Source organism: Aplidium turbinatum, chromosome 7 (genome assembly GCF_918807975.1).
Source record: "Aplidium turbinatum chromosome 7, kaAplTurb1.1, whole genome shotgun sequence".
Lineage (NCBI taxonomy): Eukaryota > Metazoa > Chordata > Ascidiacea > Aplousobranchia > Polyclinidae > Aplidium > Aplidium turbinatum.
In genome coordinates this window covers 15,769,141-15,786,390 of record NC_137478.1, presented here as the reverse complement: position 1 = coordinate 15,786,390, position 17,250 = coordinate 15,769,141, and the positions used below count along the sequence as shown (strand labels likewise).

At 36.5% G+C, this 17,250-nt stretch overlaps 1 protein-coding gene across 3 annotated transcripts in view; it reads left to right on the top strand.

The window, feature by feature from the left end:
• The first annotated feature begins 431 nt into the window (after positions 1-431).
• LOC145774195 (uncharacterized) overlaps positions 432-17,250 on the top strand; it is a 73,160-nt gene continuing 56,341 nt past the window's right edge. Inside the window, exons 1-2 of one of the 3 annotated variants that reach the window (XM_082585368.1) lie at positions 432-1,050; positions 7,445-7,537. In XM_082585368.1, the coding sequence (XP_082441494.1) occupies positions 513-1,050; positions 7,445-7,537 (631 nt within the window). In that variant the 5' untranslated portion in view covers positions 432-512. Of the gene's footprint in view, positions 1,055-7,444; positions 7,538-17,250 lie in introns of all 3 variants that reach the window. The other 2 variants (XM_082585369.1, XM_082585370.1) reach the window with 2 other exon arrangements.

Here is a 17,250-nt window from a genome sequence, read left to right as displayed (position 1 = left end):
TGAATCTTTATCCTGGTACTGACAAAGCCATGACAGGTTATTCCTGGTAGTTACGCATACTTCTAGAGGCTCTTGACGCAGGGCCGGTTACTGAGTGATGTTTTCCGATTGTTGAAGTGTTGTTGCAGGGGAATTATTCCATTCACTAGGTGCCGCTAAATGGAAAGCAGTCCAGAAAGTGCGTTGCTCAAGTGTAGGAGGCCGTCGAGTCTGCACTCTCTCTGAGTCTTGACAATGCTTATTTTATCTTGTTTGAGTTTGGCTTATTTTTGGCCTTTTTTCTACCTGTTTGGCCTCAAATTGGCCTATTTTTTTGGTGAGTTTTGCTTTTTTGCAAATTTCAGTCTGGCAACTTTGTTGTACCGTACTTGTACACCAACTGGAAATTGTCTTTGTAATTATTTTTCTCTTTTCAATCTCTAGACTGTTTATAAGACTTTCTAATGAGAAATTAATTGTTAAAAATGTGACTTTAGTTTTTGTTGTTGATCTGCACTATTCCTATTGATGAAATGATTCGATGGAAGTCTGCTTCTACTATCCTGCCCAGTCTGAAATATATACATGTCTTTTTATACCATCAAGCTTTAGTTCCTAATCAAGATTTTTACAACCCATTGTATCATTGCAAACCAGCTAATGTATCAATTGCTGCCAACCAAGTAACATACTTTCTTGTAACAAACTACAATGAAAACAAGTCATACAAATTTTCAAAAGTTGCAAAATGTTTGTTTAATTTTGACCATGCCATTTATGATTGGGTGTGTTTTCCCCAAAAGGGGATTCTGTTGTACTTCACACCACATTGTGACAATTTCATTTCTGAAAAGTTTGGTAGTATGTGCTATCCAAAACTTTGGCTAAAAAAAACACAATATATCTATGTGTCACGATCAAATTATATTACTGACACTTCAAGATTATTGGAGTTTGGGTTGCAAAGCTCTTCACAACCTTTAATTAACAATTTTGCTATAAACAGCATTTCTGCAAAAGCACATAGACAACATTTGAGTCAAATCACCTTGGTTGGAGAAACTAAAAGAGGTAGGTAGTTGTGAATAGGGATGGGAAAGTTAGAATATCGAATACTAAACTTGTTGAATAATTTGAATGCTAAATAGAATTTGGTTTATCTCTCATTCATTTTTTACGTCATATGGTGATTCCCCTAACCACAATTTTTTTTTTCCGAAACACAAACTGTTTTTCATCACCCACTAGCCTATTTAATTCTGAATATATATTTTTTGGTGGTAATCCACTTCTAGCTACTTGCGCTACCTTACAAAAAATTAATTTCAGCCGAAAACTCCATCAACTTTGCACATAGCGACAAAGATCATGATTGAAAGCAAGGATTTTCGCGGAATCGGAAAGATCCGTAATGCGTAAATGCACAGTTGGGGAAATTCGTGGATACAACATTGAATCTTTCAATTGCACGTTTACTTTGGAATAAATTAATTGATAAGAATTGATTTAATTAATTTGCTTAGCACAACTTTTCTGAAAAAAGTTACATCTTCTGATGGGCAGTAAAATTACGTTTCGCTGGAGTCTGAAATCAAAAATTAAATGAATTCTCATTGGCTTATTACATCACTCTCAGAAACCATCTTCTCAAGACAATTTTTCACTTTCATTTTACTACACAAAAGAAACACTGGCTGCTGTCCGTAGTTATCTTTTAGTAATGTCTTTTTAGACATTATTTTTAAGCAAACATAAAAGAGTTAAAATGTCTTTTTAGACATTATTTTTAAACAAATAAAAAAAGAGTTAAAAGTCATATAAATTTCACTTTGTGTGGAGCTACATGTACTTGAGAGGTTAACTGTTATTTCGTTGTTCACTTGTTGATTTATGCACATTGCACATCAGTTTGTATCCTCTGTGGATCCTTTTTTTGTATCATGGGCCAATCCTATGTATAGATGTTTGCTGGTACACCCCTTCATTTTTTGAATCTTAATACTTAATATGTGCCGCTAGTATCTAATTTCTTGCATTTTAGATCCATCTCAGATGATTGTTATGTCTTAGCCTAGTGATAAATTTCTGTCTTTTTCTGAAGTTTTTATTTTTAACAAATTCCAGTCATTGCTTAGCACAACTTTTTTCAAAAAAGTAACATCTTTTCATTGGCATTAAAAATTATGTTTCGCTGGAGTCTGAATTCAATCTTAAAATTAAATTAAAAATTAAATCAATTCTCATTGGCTTATTACATCACTCTCAGAAACCATCTTCTCAAGACAACTTTTCACTTTCATTTTACTGCGCTGAAGAGATCGGAAGATCGAAACACTGGCTGCTGTCCGTAGTTATCTTTTAATGATGTCTTTTTATACATTATTATTAAACAAACATAAAAGTGTTAAAATGTCTTTTTAGACATTATTTTTAAACAAATAAAAAAAGAGTCAAAAGTCATGTAAATTTCACTTTGTGTGGAGCTACATGTACTTGAGAGGTTAACTGTTATTTCTTTATTCACTCTTTTTCTGACTCTGCAATGGACTTTTTTCCCTTTACAAGGAAGCTTTCTAATGACGTTTGTTCGTTTGGTACTCATTTTGCTAAATTTCAACACTCAAGTACGGTATGCTAACTGATGGCTGTGAGTTGATGCCAACGTCCTGTGTTGGTCTGACAGACGGAATCTGTGCATTGTGATGTAACAATGAACCTGGCCTAGTAGCAACTTGGGTGAATTGCAACAATGCAACAGAAGTGATCAAACAGGTCTAAAGGTTGTTGGTGTCCTAACTCGGCTTCTAATACGTTGGATCAGCCCTCGAAATTAGCTTCCATCTACGACGGCAAAAACATTGCCGTCGCCAAATCAACAAACCTTGGATTGCGGCGGCAATTGCTATATGCTTTAAAGCAGGGGTTCTTAACTTTTTTTTGTCTCGTTTACCCCTTTCCGAATGAAAAAAGTAAAATTTACCCCCACCGTTTTGGTGGCCCCTTGTGATGTCATCGTGTCCAGTCAACCATGTGAAGAAATGCAAAACATCCTTTTTTCTCTGGATTTATCTTGGCAAATATCAAAAACAAACTGTTTATTTGCCAAAGACACGATTGTTCTTGACTGGGCCCTGTGCAAATAATGTCTACTCAAATGTCCTAAATAACTATGATAAAAGCACACAAGAATGTAAGTGTTTTTCTTTTATCAATAACTGACACCTAATTTCAACAGTCAATCAGTGAGACTTTTGTGCTTGCTTTCCACAAACAATTTTGGAGATACTTGGAACAATCATTGAAAGAGCTACTCGCATGTCGTCTTTGAAACCTAAGCGAGACCGATGTAATGTTTTAATAGTCAATGTTTTAATAATAGTTTTAATAACAATGAAGAGAACCCTACTTCACACAGATAAGTAGTTGGAATAGGTATAATAACTTCAAATGCACACTTAGTCAGCGAAGGATACTCTTCGACTAATCCACACCAAAACTTGAAAAGTCACCATAGCATGCTAGGAATTTGGAACAAAGCGTTGTTGAACATTGAAGATCAATCATATCATCTTTGCAAATATCATCGTCAGCAATACTTTCTAACTTGGCTTTGAAGGGATAAGTTATCCAAAGAGCAATAGCCTACTGTTAAAACTTTCACCTTCGAAGTAACCGTCAAAGTTGTTTTTTAAGGCGGCAAGGTGCTGGCATACTTCGACTTCAAGGTCAGAAATCTCGTTGCGACTTCTATTGACTTTCCAATCATCAAATATTGGAAAATTTGCGTAAATTCCTTTTTGAACTCTTCTACTCCGCAGATCTAATTTTGTCTGAAAGCCCTGACATCTATAATGGTAACAATTTTTCCTTGCATTTGCATATTGAGCTGGTTCAAACTTGAAAAAATGTCTGTCAAGTAAGCCAATGCACTAATAAATTTGCTGTTGCCAAAGTGCGTACTCAACGAGATTTGCGATCTCGAAAATAAAATCTCGATTTCACAATGTAGTTCGAAAACTCGAGACAACGCAAGACCCTCAGAGAGCCACCGAACTTCAATGTGATGAAGGAGAACAATTTGAATCAAAATCGAGTGCAACACTACTAGTTTTTTATAACTGAAAAAATGAAGTTTGCTTTAATTTATGATTCAGTAAATTTACCCCCTCGGTAGATGAAATTTACCCCCGGTTAAGAACCCCTGCTTTAAAGTATAATCAAACGAAATTTTATGCGCTTCTTCATTGTGTGCCATACGGCGGTAGCCCAGAGCATCACACAAGCTATTTTAAGCGCTGACAATGCTCTTGTGAAATGTAAAAAGTTTGCAACCTTGTAAATGTTGGCTTAATTGTTACGCAAAAGTTATTCTTTCATCGAATGCTTATTTTTGACCGGTATTGTTGCGAATATAAAAGTGGTACAAAATTGGATAAATGGTTCTTCGGCAGTAAAGAAAAGTAATGCTTGCGATCATATGGCATCGCGCGTTCATGTACGGGCAGTTTTGGGTCTTCAAGTATTTCAGTGACGACGCGACAACCTCATCCTCCGATGATTCCGATTCTGACTAGTTCTTTATCCAACAGACTTTGTGTTGCTCACAGTATCCTAATTGTGCCGAAATTATGTTAGTGTACTGTATACGTAAATTGAGCAATTAACGTTATTTCATGATAATTTAACGTCGCTAGATGTCGAATTAATGTAAAACAAATGTAAATTTCTTATTTGGCATTGTTGTTGCACAATGTAACTCGCCGGGAAAATTAAATCAATTTGTGCTGACTCGAACTTTGAATTAATCCAAAATTAACTTACTTTTTCCCTCCAATGAGTTATAACGTGAATCACCGTAACACCGTATCGTGTTGATCGCTTTATCGTTACTTTTGGTATTAATACATCACAACAAATCAAACAGTGCGGTCGTGATAGACTATTCGATTATTTTTTTCTCTTCTCGTTTTACATGTTTTAGTACAATTTTTCAGAATAAACGTTCACAGCAATTACCGAGGCAATTTCAACTTTTGCCGTTTGGCCTCGTCAACGTTTTTGCAAAGTAAAAATATGGTAATTTCGAAGACTGCGTGAGTGTTCACAGCAAATAAAATAGTCCGAGGTGAGGTCTTGGTGCGATGTTGCTGCTGATAAACTCCCGCTGCGAGTAAGTAACACAGGAAGAAATTTTGAACAATTTTTGTCGGAATTAAATGCTCATTTTGCGACGGCATTTTTATTGCCGTAGCAGAATGACCATTATGACGTTTGCAGCGGCATTTACTACGGCAATTGCCGTGTGCCGACGCTAATTTCGAGGACTGCATGAAGTAGATCTGGGTGGTAAAACACAATGACAAGACACAAAACACCAGACAATCGCCTGATTACAGATTTTGAGGGCTCAAGCGTGCCAACAGAGCAAAAAAGTGTATGCACTACGGTAATTAACAGTTTTTTGTGCGGACCGACAACAACTGAGCCACAGACCAGTACTGGTCCATGAACTGGTGGTTGGGAACCACTGTCTTAGGAAAATAATCACCATTAATTTGTTAACCTATTCAAATACAAACGAATTTATTTTCACACTAGTCAGTTAAGTCATAGACAGCAAAAATCGATTTTGATCAGCTAGAGCTAGATCATCTTCAGTTAAGCCTATTAACTTCATATATAATCAAATAGATTCTATTTGAATAAAGCAATGACTCTGAAATGGCTCTGAAAACGTGATTGAGATTGAAATAAAGCAATTGAAATAAAGAAGATATTTCATTTTCTTGACCTATTCAAAATATTGTAGTAAGTTTTATTTCATGATTGTAGCTTTAACTTTGATCAAGAAAAAAACATCAGGAGGCCTAAGACTGGCGGAGGGGAGCAACACTTACAGTGTTGTTTTTTTGCTTCTAGTTTTATTTTTCAAGGTTTTTTCACACATTGTTCGGAGCATTCTAATCAGATTCTTATTTCCGCAAATTCAATTTAACTTGTGCCTATGCTGTTTTTTCTTGATCAAATTTGACATTATGACCATGATATTATTTTGAATAGGCCAGCACTGTAAAAACAAAATTGATTTCGTAATGCAGTTGATATTTTATGAAACACTTGGCCTACACCATGTCCAGTACAATTGCATTCTAGCCCACTGCAAAGTACTGATGACAGTCTTCTCCTCACCTATTAAGCCCACGGTTAACATACCACCTTCTTAAGCCCAAGGGTGCGGAAGTCTTTCCCTGGGTGCGGAATGGCCCGTTTCGGTGAGTCCAGGGCGCAACCAGAGGGGGTCGTCTAGTCGGCATGACAGCCCCCTTTAAGATTTGTAACTTCAAGAAGACGGACGACTAACTAGACTAAGACTAACCTACTACTTAACGTGTGTCAGTTCAAGCTACGTTTTATGCATACCAAAGTTGTTTCACGCTCAAGTCGCATAAACCGCAATACAAAATATTAACAGACCGTCATTTATTCACGCAATATGATGTCATAAAAACAAAATTGCTAACTGTTCAGGATAGTAAAAATTTCAGTGCGGGAAACCGGCTCAGCTTTACGCTTACAACGGCATGAAAAAGAAGCTTTACAAAGCCATCATTTTAACAAGTTGTCATTCTCAAGTTCAATCGTTTTCTTCTTCTGCCTTTGTTCTCTCAAAACAACACACACGTAAGGAACCTCTGTTAATCACATGCAGAAACGGATTGGCATGCACGATGCACGTGACTGGCGTTTTGCGGACGACTGAGCATTTTTTCAAAACATTTTTCTTTTCTTTTTTTTATAATTTTTTTTTCTTTCTCCGTATTATTTCCGAATCCAATTACTCAATAAAAAAGCGTTTTTTAGATTCGATTCTGGATGGATTCGAATCTTAAGGGTTCGAAATTCTACTTTGGGCATCTCTACTTAGGATGCAACCTTATTAACCCACAAAACGAAACTGCAGCTGGCTTTAGGCTAGTCTGATTTGTAATCTTCGTATGGTCGCAACTTCACACATTCTTTAACTAATTTTATAATTTTGGTATCAAAAAGATGGCAATTAAATTTTCTTTACAATCTTGTCAAACTTGACGTGTATCCAAGGCCCTTAAGCTTGTGTAGACTACTTTTTAAAATGTGGGCCTGGAGAGCAAACAATTTGCTGCCTAATTTTGAAAGCGCGGGAAACTTTTTTTGAGAGTGAGTAGCAAGCGCAGACAGAGCGAAAAAGGTCGCTTCGCACATCACAGAATTGGATCATTGCGCTGTCAATTTACACTAGGCTAATATTCTAACAATCTAACTGTGATCTATCCACTTCTACAAATAATTGTTAGTTTTCTCTCTCGTTGCCGACCCCCTTTAATTTTTTCTAGTTGCGCCGCTGGTTGTGACAGTGCTGACTGCTGATGCCAAGCTATGTTACTGCACTTCGCCTACTTTGAGGCTACTTATTTATTTTACATAGATACAAGAAGAAGAAGAAGACTACATCGTCTATGTGGAACACAGTTGTGGCTTGCGGACCAAGCTGGTTCTGTGTATTTGGCCCAGCAGTGCTGTAAGTTTCACACTCATGTTCTCAATTGTCCTAGTTTTTTTTTTCAGTCATTTGTCCGTCATTGACCGATTTTTTAGCAAAATGTCTGAAAAAAATATAGTCAATTCCTTCAAAATGTCCAAAAAAATATATAGTCAATTCGGTCAAAATGTCCGAAAAAAATCATTAGAGCGTAACATGTTTTTTATTTGGTCATTCTTACTTGTTTTTATTCCCTTCCGTTGTAGGCTACTGTATTTTTGTTTTGCGTTATTTTTAAATGTATGTTAGTGTGCAATAAAATATGTCTGCGGCCGGGTGTTACAAGGTTGAGTTTTGCTGATGAACGTTGAAGAAACGTTTGTCTGTTCTAACTTATCTCAGATAAAACATGACAACGTTTCTCAGCGAAATTTAATGTTGTAGCTAGTCACTTAGTCAGAAAGTGCAAATTTTGGTTTGTATCAGCTACTTGAAAGGAAATATTTTCATCAGAAAAAATGACCGAAATAAATAAAAAATGACCAAATTTTTTCAAGTCATTTCGGACAAATGAGCGAAAAGTCTCAGCGAAAAAAAAAAAACAGAAAGTGTCCATACATATTTAAGACCTATTTTTCTGTTCAAGGCGATTTTCCACTGTTGTTTGACATGATAAAACCAAATCTGACGAAAAACCATTGCAAATGAAGGATTAGGAGCTGTCCAATAAAAATTTCCTCAGAAAAGTGCAAAAAATGAACCCTCACCACATGTCCGCAATAAACTCTGCACTTAGTCACAGTAAAATGTGCAATTTGCAACCCCCTCTCTGATTGTGGACATCTTTTATGAACAGCCCCTTAACCTTATCTGTAGCGACACTTGGCTTTATGAGGACGCCCCACTCTAGTAGGGGAGTGTTCAAATATTACGTAATGCTGTTTTCCGAATTTTTGACCCCCCCTCCCCCATGTGACGCCAACGTAACGTTTTTGTCAACCCTCCCCCACGTGATGCTTTTCCATTACAAAGCCCGTTTTGCCAGTTCATATCAAAATTATGACGTGAAAACACGTGCTGATGAAGGATTAGGAGCTGTCCAATAAAAATTTCCTCAGAAAAGTGCAAAAAATGAACCCTCACCACATGTCCGCAATAAACTCTGCACTTAGTCACAGTAAAATGTGCAATTTGCAACCCCCTCTCTGATTGTGGACATCTTTTATGAACAGCCCCTTAACCTTATCTGTAGCGACACTTGGCTTTATGAGGACGCCCCACTCTAGTAGGGGAGTGTTCAAATATTACGTAATGCTGTTTTCCGAATTTTTGACCCCCCCTCCCCCATGTGACGCCAACGTAACGTTTTTGTCAACCCTCCCCCACGTGATGCTTTTCCATTACAAAGCCCGTTTTGCCAGTTCATATCAAAATTATGACGTGAAAACACGTGCTGATAAAATATCTTGGTTTGTATGCACCTAAAGCTTACGTTTGAGACATGAAACTTTAGCTATATTCTTTTTTTGGAATTAAAACGTTATGTACCTACTGAAAACGTTTAGTAGCCCACCGTCCAAAATGTTTCGATCCAAACCTTTCATAGTTTAGTTAGGCTATGTATATATTGAAAGAAACATCACAAAAGCGCAAAAGAAACCGCAAGGAAAGCTAAGCATCTTCGAATGGGGTCATCAAATCAATGCTTCAAAAATGTTTCTATATATTGGAATTTCGAAATGCGAGGTATTAAGCACTTAGAACAGTGGTTCCCAAACTGGGGTTCGCGGACCCCTTGGGGGTCCCTGATTACCTTGATGAAAATGAAAAGCGATCTTTTTACTTTCATTTCTGTCTTTACATGCAAATGTGTCAAGCTCAAGCCCGCAATAATAAACTGTACGGGTAGGCTATGCATTAAAATAAATCTATGCTGCTGCCTACAGTGTGTACATTGACCTTAAACTACATCTACCACAATACATCTACTACCGAGCATCTTACCTTTGCGAGGCAGGATTCTCAGCTATTGTTACAATAAAAACTAAACATCGAAATCGCCTGGACGTTGAAGATGACATGCGTGTTGCATTGTCAAAAACTCAACCACAGTTTAGTCCAGGAAAGGCAACAACAGCCCCCTCATTAAATTTGCTTACGTTGAAAAAGTTTGTTTGTTTTTCGTATCTTTATCCTGCATTGTGTTGTGGGAAAGCGGACTTGAGCACTATGCATCGGTGTACGCCTTCCGACGTAGGCTACACCTGACCCACGCTGCAGCCGACGGCAATGTCTGTTTCCGGTTGTTTACTCTGCTTATGACTTAAATTTGGTTCTACCCATAACCTGAAATCGATCACTGGGTAGAGGCAATTATCGTAAAGTTTCTTGCCCATAGAAACAACAGCAAGTGCGGGGGGACTGGAGTCGAACATGAGGCTCTCGACTGCGAGCCCAACACGCTAACCACTCGGCCACTGCATGACACTTTAGGTCACCTTAATATTCAAATACTGCTGACATGTCTTGAACAATTCATTCATTTTCTTATTTGAGCAACTGTTTAATCTTATATTTGCCGCAGGAGTCATAGCGGCAATGCAATACGACACAGTACAGTAGTTGAGTAGCATAATTATTACAGTAGTCAATAGTATGTTAATTGAGTTTCAGGCAAAATTTAGGTAGGGGTCCGCAGAATTAATAATTTGTCTAAAGGAGTCCGTGACAACAAAAAGGTTGGGAACCAATGACTTAGAACCTGTGTGGAATTACGGGAATTACATTACCGTAGTTGGTAGTTGATACTTGATAGAAATTTTGTTGGTGCTGAATAGGTGCTGTTGGATATGATTTCAGCGTAATTTAGTATCCAAACAACAATACCAGCGAGCACAAATAAACTACCGTACTCGTTACCCCCCCCCCCCGATGTGATGCTAACGTAAAGCTTTTCATAGACCCCCCCTCCCCCTCGGCAGCGTTACATAATATTTGAACGGTCCCTAGTGAAATATTTCACAGAAGGAAATATGCTGGAAGTGTGAAATTTCTTCACTTTAATTTTTATTTTTTGCGAATTTTCTAAACCTAAACTGGTAATTTTTCTTCCTTCCCGCCCTTCACAATAACCATTTCGTCTCAGGTGTCTAGACATTTTCGTGCAATGCTACTTATATATATGTTAACGTTAGTGCAATATAAACATTAGTGCAATTACTTTGAAATGTAAAAACGCCTAAAAATGGCTTATATTTATGAGAAAAGTAATTTTTTGTTTAGTTTAGCATTGCTTTATTTTATGATTCAAAAATTTCAATTTTTAAGCTATTTTAGGGAAATTAGAATAAAAACCGACTTTCTGACGGTTTTTCATCTCAAACAGTTTATTTTAATAAAGTTGGTTATTAAAAATTTAATTTCCATACGCACAATACACATGGCTATTATCTTGTAAAATATTTTGGCTCTGATTTTCATAGCTCTCGTTATTAGCGATTAATAGCATGGGGTTAAGATAGCCCGTGATGTGCTTTTCGCGTACGAAAATACAGGCCTTAAAACTCGAGTTTTTCTCCGGCAGCCATCGTGGCCTACCAAGAGCTCCTTCTCAGCGGCCAAATCTGCATGCTTGGAGGCCAAAATACAAATAACGATAACACAAGTAAATAGAATTAAACTTACAACAATGCTAAAATGATCACTTAGCGTTGTTGAAGTCTGGGCGACATCCTGCAATAGAATCGGTGTACCACGCAATAACTGCTTTATCGGGATTGTAATCCGGTATTGCGGGACCACCTAACGACACTAAATTGTTTCAACTATTTGCTGCTCAGTAAATTATTTCAACTGCATACCGCCTTTCATAAAACCTGACCATTTTTACCGTTATGATATCACCATTGAGAGTGTGAAGTCACTAGCCCATAGCGGAAACATTTCTCAACTATGAAGACACGTGTTTTCCCCTCGGATTTCAACTAACCTAGTTCTCTTTTTTCAACTAGTTCTTAACAATTCATTGTCCAACAACATTGAATCGACGTAGAAACGACAATATTGCCACCGATATAAATTAGCACTATGGATTAACACTTCGTTCAAATAAAGGTCGGGAATTACAAACAAGACTTACAGCGCTGGTGATCGCAGCTGGATATATTCTATATATACAATAGCAAATGTTCCGCACAACAGTGGTGATTATGACGCGCTGACCTAATTCTGTGTCACTCTTTGATACTACGTATTTTCAACAGTTAATCCACGATCATTTTATTGCAAAATTAAATAATTGGCTAGAAGAAACTGGCGGCCAAACTTGGCCGACTGAGGAGGTAGCACCGGCGGTCATTCAAGCACTACTTAGCGGCCATGGCCGCCGGCTGCTTTAAGGCTTGAAAATAGCTCATAGGGTCATTCCATATCAAAACAGCCAATATGAAGATATCTTATATAATTTATGGTACCTCTCAGATTTTGCTGAAAAGTTGTCATACTATGCCTTAGGCTACCAAACGAAAGAATCCTAAGTTTTAGATCAATATCTCAAACGGTTTTCCCATGGCGACCATTTGAATTTCTGGCACTACCCTAGTTTTTGACTTGGGGGGGTAGCGAATAGCAATTTCAACCATTTTCAGAGCCCCATAACTTTTATTGTAATTGTGGTAGAAGACTAAAAATTGCTGTGCTAGTTCATCATAAACTATATATACTACACAATTCAAGTATTAGTAACAAACAACATCTCTTGATGCATAAGTGTTAGGTGGGTCATCAAAATCCTGTTTTGTTGCCTCGTATAAGTGTTTTTTTCAATTTTCAAATGCTTCTACCACCCAAACCAATCAAAATATTTCTCTAAAACCTAATTATTTGTAATATTTGGAAAGTTTTCTTCTGCCAACTTGAATTTGGGAGTTGTAGTGCCATTAACAGAGATCTTATGGGGGTCTGAAAACCCTATCAGGCAGAAATGGCCCATTTTTACCCCTATGTTTAGAGCCCCAAATGACTGCGTGGGCATTTTATGGTCATGCTGAAATTTATACCAGACAAACACATACATTTATTCTTTCATTTCATAAAATAAAATCTTTGAGTATCAAACTCTTTCACTATAAATTTTATGTTTTTAAAATGTAACATTTTGGTCATTTTTGGCAAATAATGTCCTTAATGTAGGTCAGAGAAAATTCAACAATGATTTATCATGAAAACAGTGAAAATAAGTAGGTACTATGCTTAGTGATCATAAACATTGAAATGCTGACACTGTTGACCATTGATTTATGTTCAAAATGATGCTTTCACCTCTTCTCACCCATGAAAAAGTACCCACCTGCAATCAATAAGCTATGATGTAGAGATAAAATTGTAGGAAAATGATCAAGTTGTGTTCAAAAATTAAATTGTTTTCAGTTTGCACTATAATTCTGCATTATGTAAAATGCCTACGATTTCTACCTAGCTTCTACCTACCTAGCTCAAATCAACTCGGTTGAGTTTGAATATCATCTCTAAGCATAAATGGGCATATTTCAAAATTGTGTGACACAGTAAGAAAAAAAAAAATTATAACGCAGTTAAGTCTGAGTAGGTTCAAATGTTAGGGTAATGTCTCTACAGCAAATATTTAACCTTACTTTGTTTTTATCATTACAGACAAACTTTTTCTTAATTTCTGAAATCTCCACTTGCTTACAAGCAAATTTTCATTAAAATTTCACTTAGAATGGTACAAGGTGTAAATGCCTTTTGTTTTATTCTATTCTTCTAATTTCAATGTATCTGGTGAAGTCATATATATATGAAACATTATAAAAAAAAATTAGCTCTGTGTTTGATACATAGTTTACAAAATAGGTATGCAAGTTTGGTAAGCCACACATGTCTGTCCGTTACCAAAAAATCTCAAAAAAGTTTTTTTTACGAACAACTATATGTTTTTTTAACTTCTAACATATATTGACTATCTCACATTTGGTAGCACATACCAACCCTATACAGAGATGGGCGTGATCTTGATCTTGAAGATCACTTTTTTTTTGGTGATCTTGATCTAAGATCACTTTTTTTTGTGTGATCTTGATCTTGAAAAACAATAAGATCAAGATCACTTTAAAATTGAACTTTACCTACTAGATAGAAGCATTTTTTTAGAACTCGTACTGTACAAAGTAGTTAGTGGCAACTACTAACATTAAGCCATTGTTAATATAATATGTGTCCAACAAAAGACGATTTAAAGTCACCATCTAATCTGGTCAGCGTTGCCATTTCAAAATTGAAAAAAAGTCAACTTCCGTGTACTTTATGTTGACGTATAATAAAAAATGATTTAACTTTGTTCACAAGTTCCATGTGTGAATTTTAAAAAAGTTTAGAATGGCGGTGTTAAAAAATCTGGACTCTAGCCGACTTTGGTCATGTAAAGTGGTTTATTGCAGCAAATCAACCAGACCAAGACTTGTTTAAGGTCTGGGTATGGAGTGGTTTGTCTGACCGCAAACCTCAGAACGTTTTTGAAAGCAGACAACACTATCAAAGTTGCCAGATGGGTAAATAGTACAATAAACATTGACATAATGCAATGAAACTTAAAACTACTTAGCAACACGAATAAAAATTCCCACATGAACCAGACAAAAATTTGGTAAAAAATGATGCAGTTCAAAGTTTATATTTATTTATTATAAATAAAAAGTATAAAACTAATTGCAAATTTTGCGACTTTTCAGTACCGTGCAACTGTAATTAACCTCGCCTTGGGTGTGACGTTGCGGTTCTACGCAAACTACGTCAGCAATTGATAGGCCTAATAGCAACAGTCACTAACTTATTACAATAATAGGCCAGTGATCGAGTAGTTAAAAGTAAAAGTTAGCAATACCAACTATATGCCTTTACCCAGGTTGCTTATAGTGATTATTTTTTGCAACATCATTGATCAAAAACTTAATTTTTTTTCAAGTACAAAAAAAGTGATCTTGAAAGTGATCTTGATCTTCAAGATCACGATCTTGATCTTGATCTTCAAGATCACATAATTTGGTGATCTTGATCTTGATCTTCAAGATCACCTATTCTTGGTGATCTTGATCTTGATCTTCAAGATCACCAATACTGGTGATCTTGCCCATCTCTGACCCTATACAATTATCTTTCCTCCAATTTAAATCACTAGATTTATGGAAGTTTGATATTGTGTCTGTCCGTTACCATATTTTTCATGAATTTTTGTAGATTGTACATAGGGCTTAAAACACCAAGCCTGTCGAGATGACTAGGTATGTAGTCAGAAAGGGAGGGAGGGAACTAGTCCTAACCCATTAGACCCCCCCCCTTCATAAATAAAAAATTGAAGTAAAAAAATATATATGTAAATTTTTTTTTATCAAAAAAAATGTTTTTTTATTAAAAAAAAATTTCCATTATTGTGGTTCGTTAATGAACAGCATGTTTTGATGAGGGAAATATCAAAGATGTTTGTTCTAACAATTGTTGGTTACTTTCTGCAAATGTCATTGACATTTGTTGAAAACTAATATTGAAAATATGCTCACTGATTAATGAAAATGTTTCAAAAGTTACCTCAAACTCAAAACATTCCCGGGAGATTCCCACCCTGTAAGCCCTTCTGCTATTTGTTGCTCTGCCCCACCCTGGCTGTGTGCTAGGATAGGCCTAAGAGATTAATGTAATTGCACATTCAATATGTACACAATAGTCATTGTTCAATGACCATAGTCATTATCAACAAACAATGCAAATTGTACAACAGTTATGTAATAATCTTCATCAGGATACAGCTAGCAATTACAGTCATTAGCTGTGCTCAGAGAGTAGTTGAGATGAAAGCATTGCAAATGCAGGTGCCAGGTTCTTTTAACAGTTGCAATGAGCACAGTACAGTTTTATGCATACCAGTAGATGTACTCATTGTACTGGTGTGCATCTGTGGCAATGTAAGACCAGGGAACAAGAATAGTAACCAGTACAACATAAAATTCCTTTGGACAAAGCAGTTATTTTCTAGACAGACTTTTTATATTGAAAATGTCCTTGATTGCAGGCACTTTAAGATCTATACAGAATTTCTATCCTTAAACAAATTATAGCAATAAATAGTCAATTATAATCTCGCTTATTAACAACCAACCTGAACAAGGGTAGAAAACCACTTGGAGAAACAAAATTATCTAATGCAGAAAAACAACGTAACTACAGAGAAAGGCAAAGTATAGAAGAACGGAGACTAACAGATATAATACGAAAGCAAAAAAGTAGACAGAAACTCAAAAATATATAAGCAATGGGTCGCTGAACAGTCTGCCAACAGGAAGAAACTCAGAGAGAAGAATAGCTTACAACCATCACATTCTACTGTAGTGAAGATGACATTTCCTGCACTCCACAGAAGTCTAAGCAAAGCAAGAAAAAGTCTGCCCAGAGAAAACAATCGGCGAAAATACATAGCAAAGGCGTTGTTTGAAGAGTGTATAGAGGCAACACCAAAAAAAAAGCGGCTGATCTCCTCTTGGACGAAAGCAACAATCTTTACAAAAAATCCAGTCCGAGGAAGGCCAAAATTTTTGACGGACGAGACAAAAGAAAAATTGGATTCGTTTTTGACCACAAATACAATTAGCTACACACAGGGCTGCGATTTTTTCTTTCTTGTCGAACGACCAAATTCTACGCTTGTTTGTCGAATAGTATGACGTCACAAAAGTCAGATTATAAGCGTTTGGCCGCGAGTTACCGCATAAGTTGTGTGGTATCAGAGTCACTTACATTAAGTTTTTAATCGCACGCTGGTTGAGTGATTCCATCTATGACGGCAAAAACATTGCCGTCGCCAAGTCAGCACACCTTGGATTGCTGCGACAATTGCCGTATGCTTTAATGTTTAATCAAACGAAATTTTATGCGCTTCTTCATCGCGTGTCACACGGCGGTAGCCCAGAGCATCACGCAAGCTATTTTATGCGCTGACAATGCTCTTGTGAACTGTAAAAAGTTTGCAACCTTATTAATACCGGCTTATTGTTACGCAAAAGTTATTTTTTCATCGAATGCTTATTGTTTACCGGTGTCGTTGCGAATATAAATCATCGTGAAAGATAGGCTACAGTTAAAAAGTAGAATTTACCTGCTATAGATTATCAAACAGAAGGAAAAGTTAGTGTGGTATTTTTCAAAATTTGTAAAGAATTTTATGACGGAAACAAATCGGAATTAGAAAAGCTACGGGGGTCAAGTTAAAAAAGTAGTACAAAATTGGATATACGGTTCTTCGGCAGAAAAGAAAAATAATGCTTCTGATCATATGGCATTGCGCGTTCATGAACGGGCAGTTTTGCGTCTTCAAGTATTTTAGTGACGATGCGACAGCTTCATCATCCCATACAGCGTCTTATGATTCCGATTCTGACAGCTAGTTCTTTATCAAACAGACTCGTGTTTGCTTGCAGTATCTCAATTGTGCCGAAATTATGTTAGTGTAAACGTAAATCGAGGCAATCATCTCGCAGTGAGATATTAATTTGTTACCGGTACCTGGTTGAACAATTAACGTTATTTTATGATAATTCAAAGTCGCTAGATGTCGATTTAATGTAAAACAAACGTCAATTTCTTCTTGGGCATTGTTCAATTGAAACAGTAAATGAATTCATATTTTTAGGCTCAAAAATAAGCTGGGATTCTAATAACTCACCAGAGATAAGGAGAAGAATAGCGCT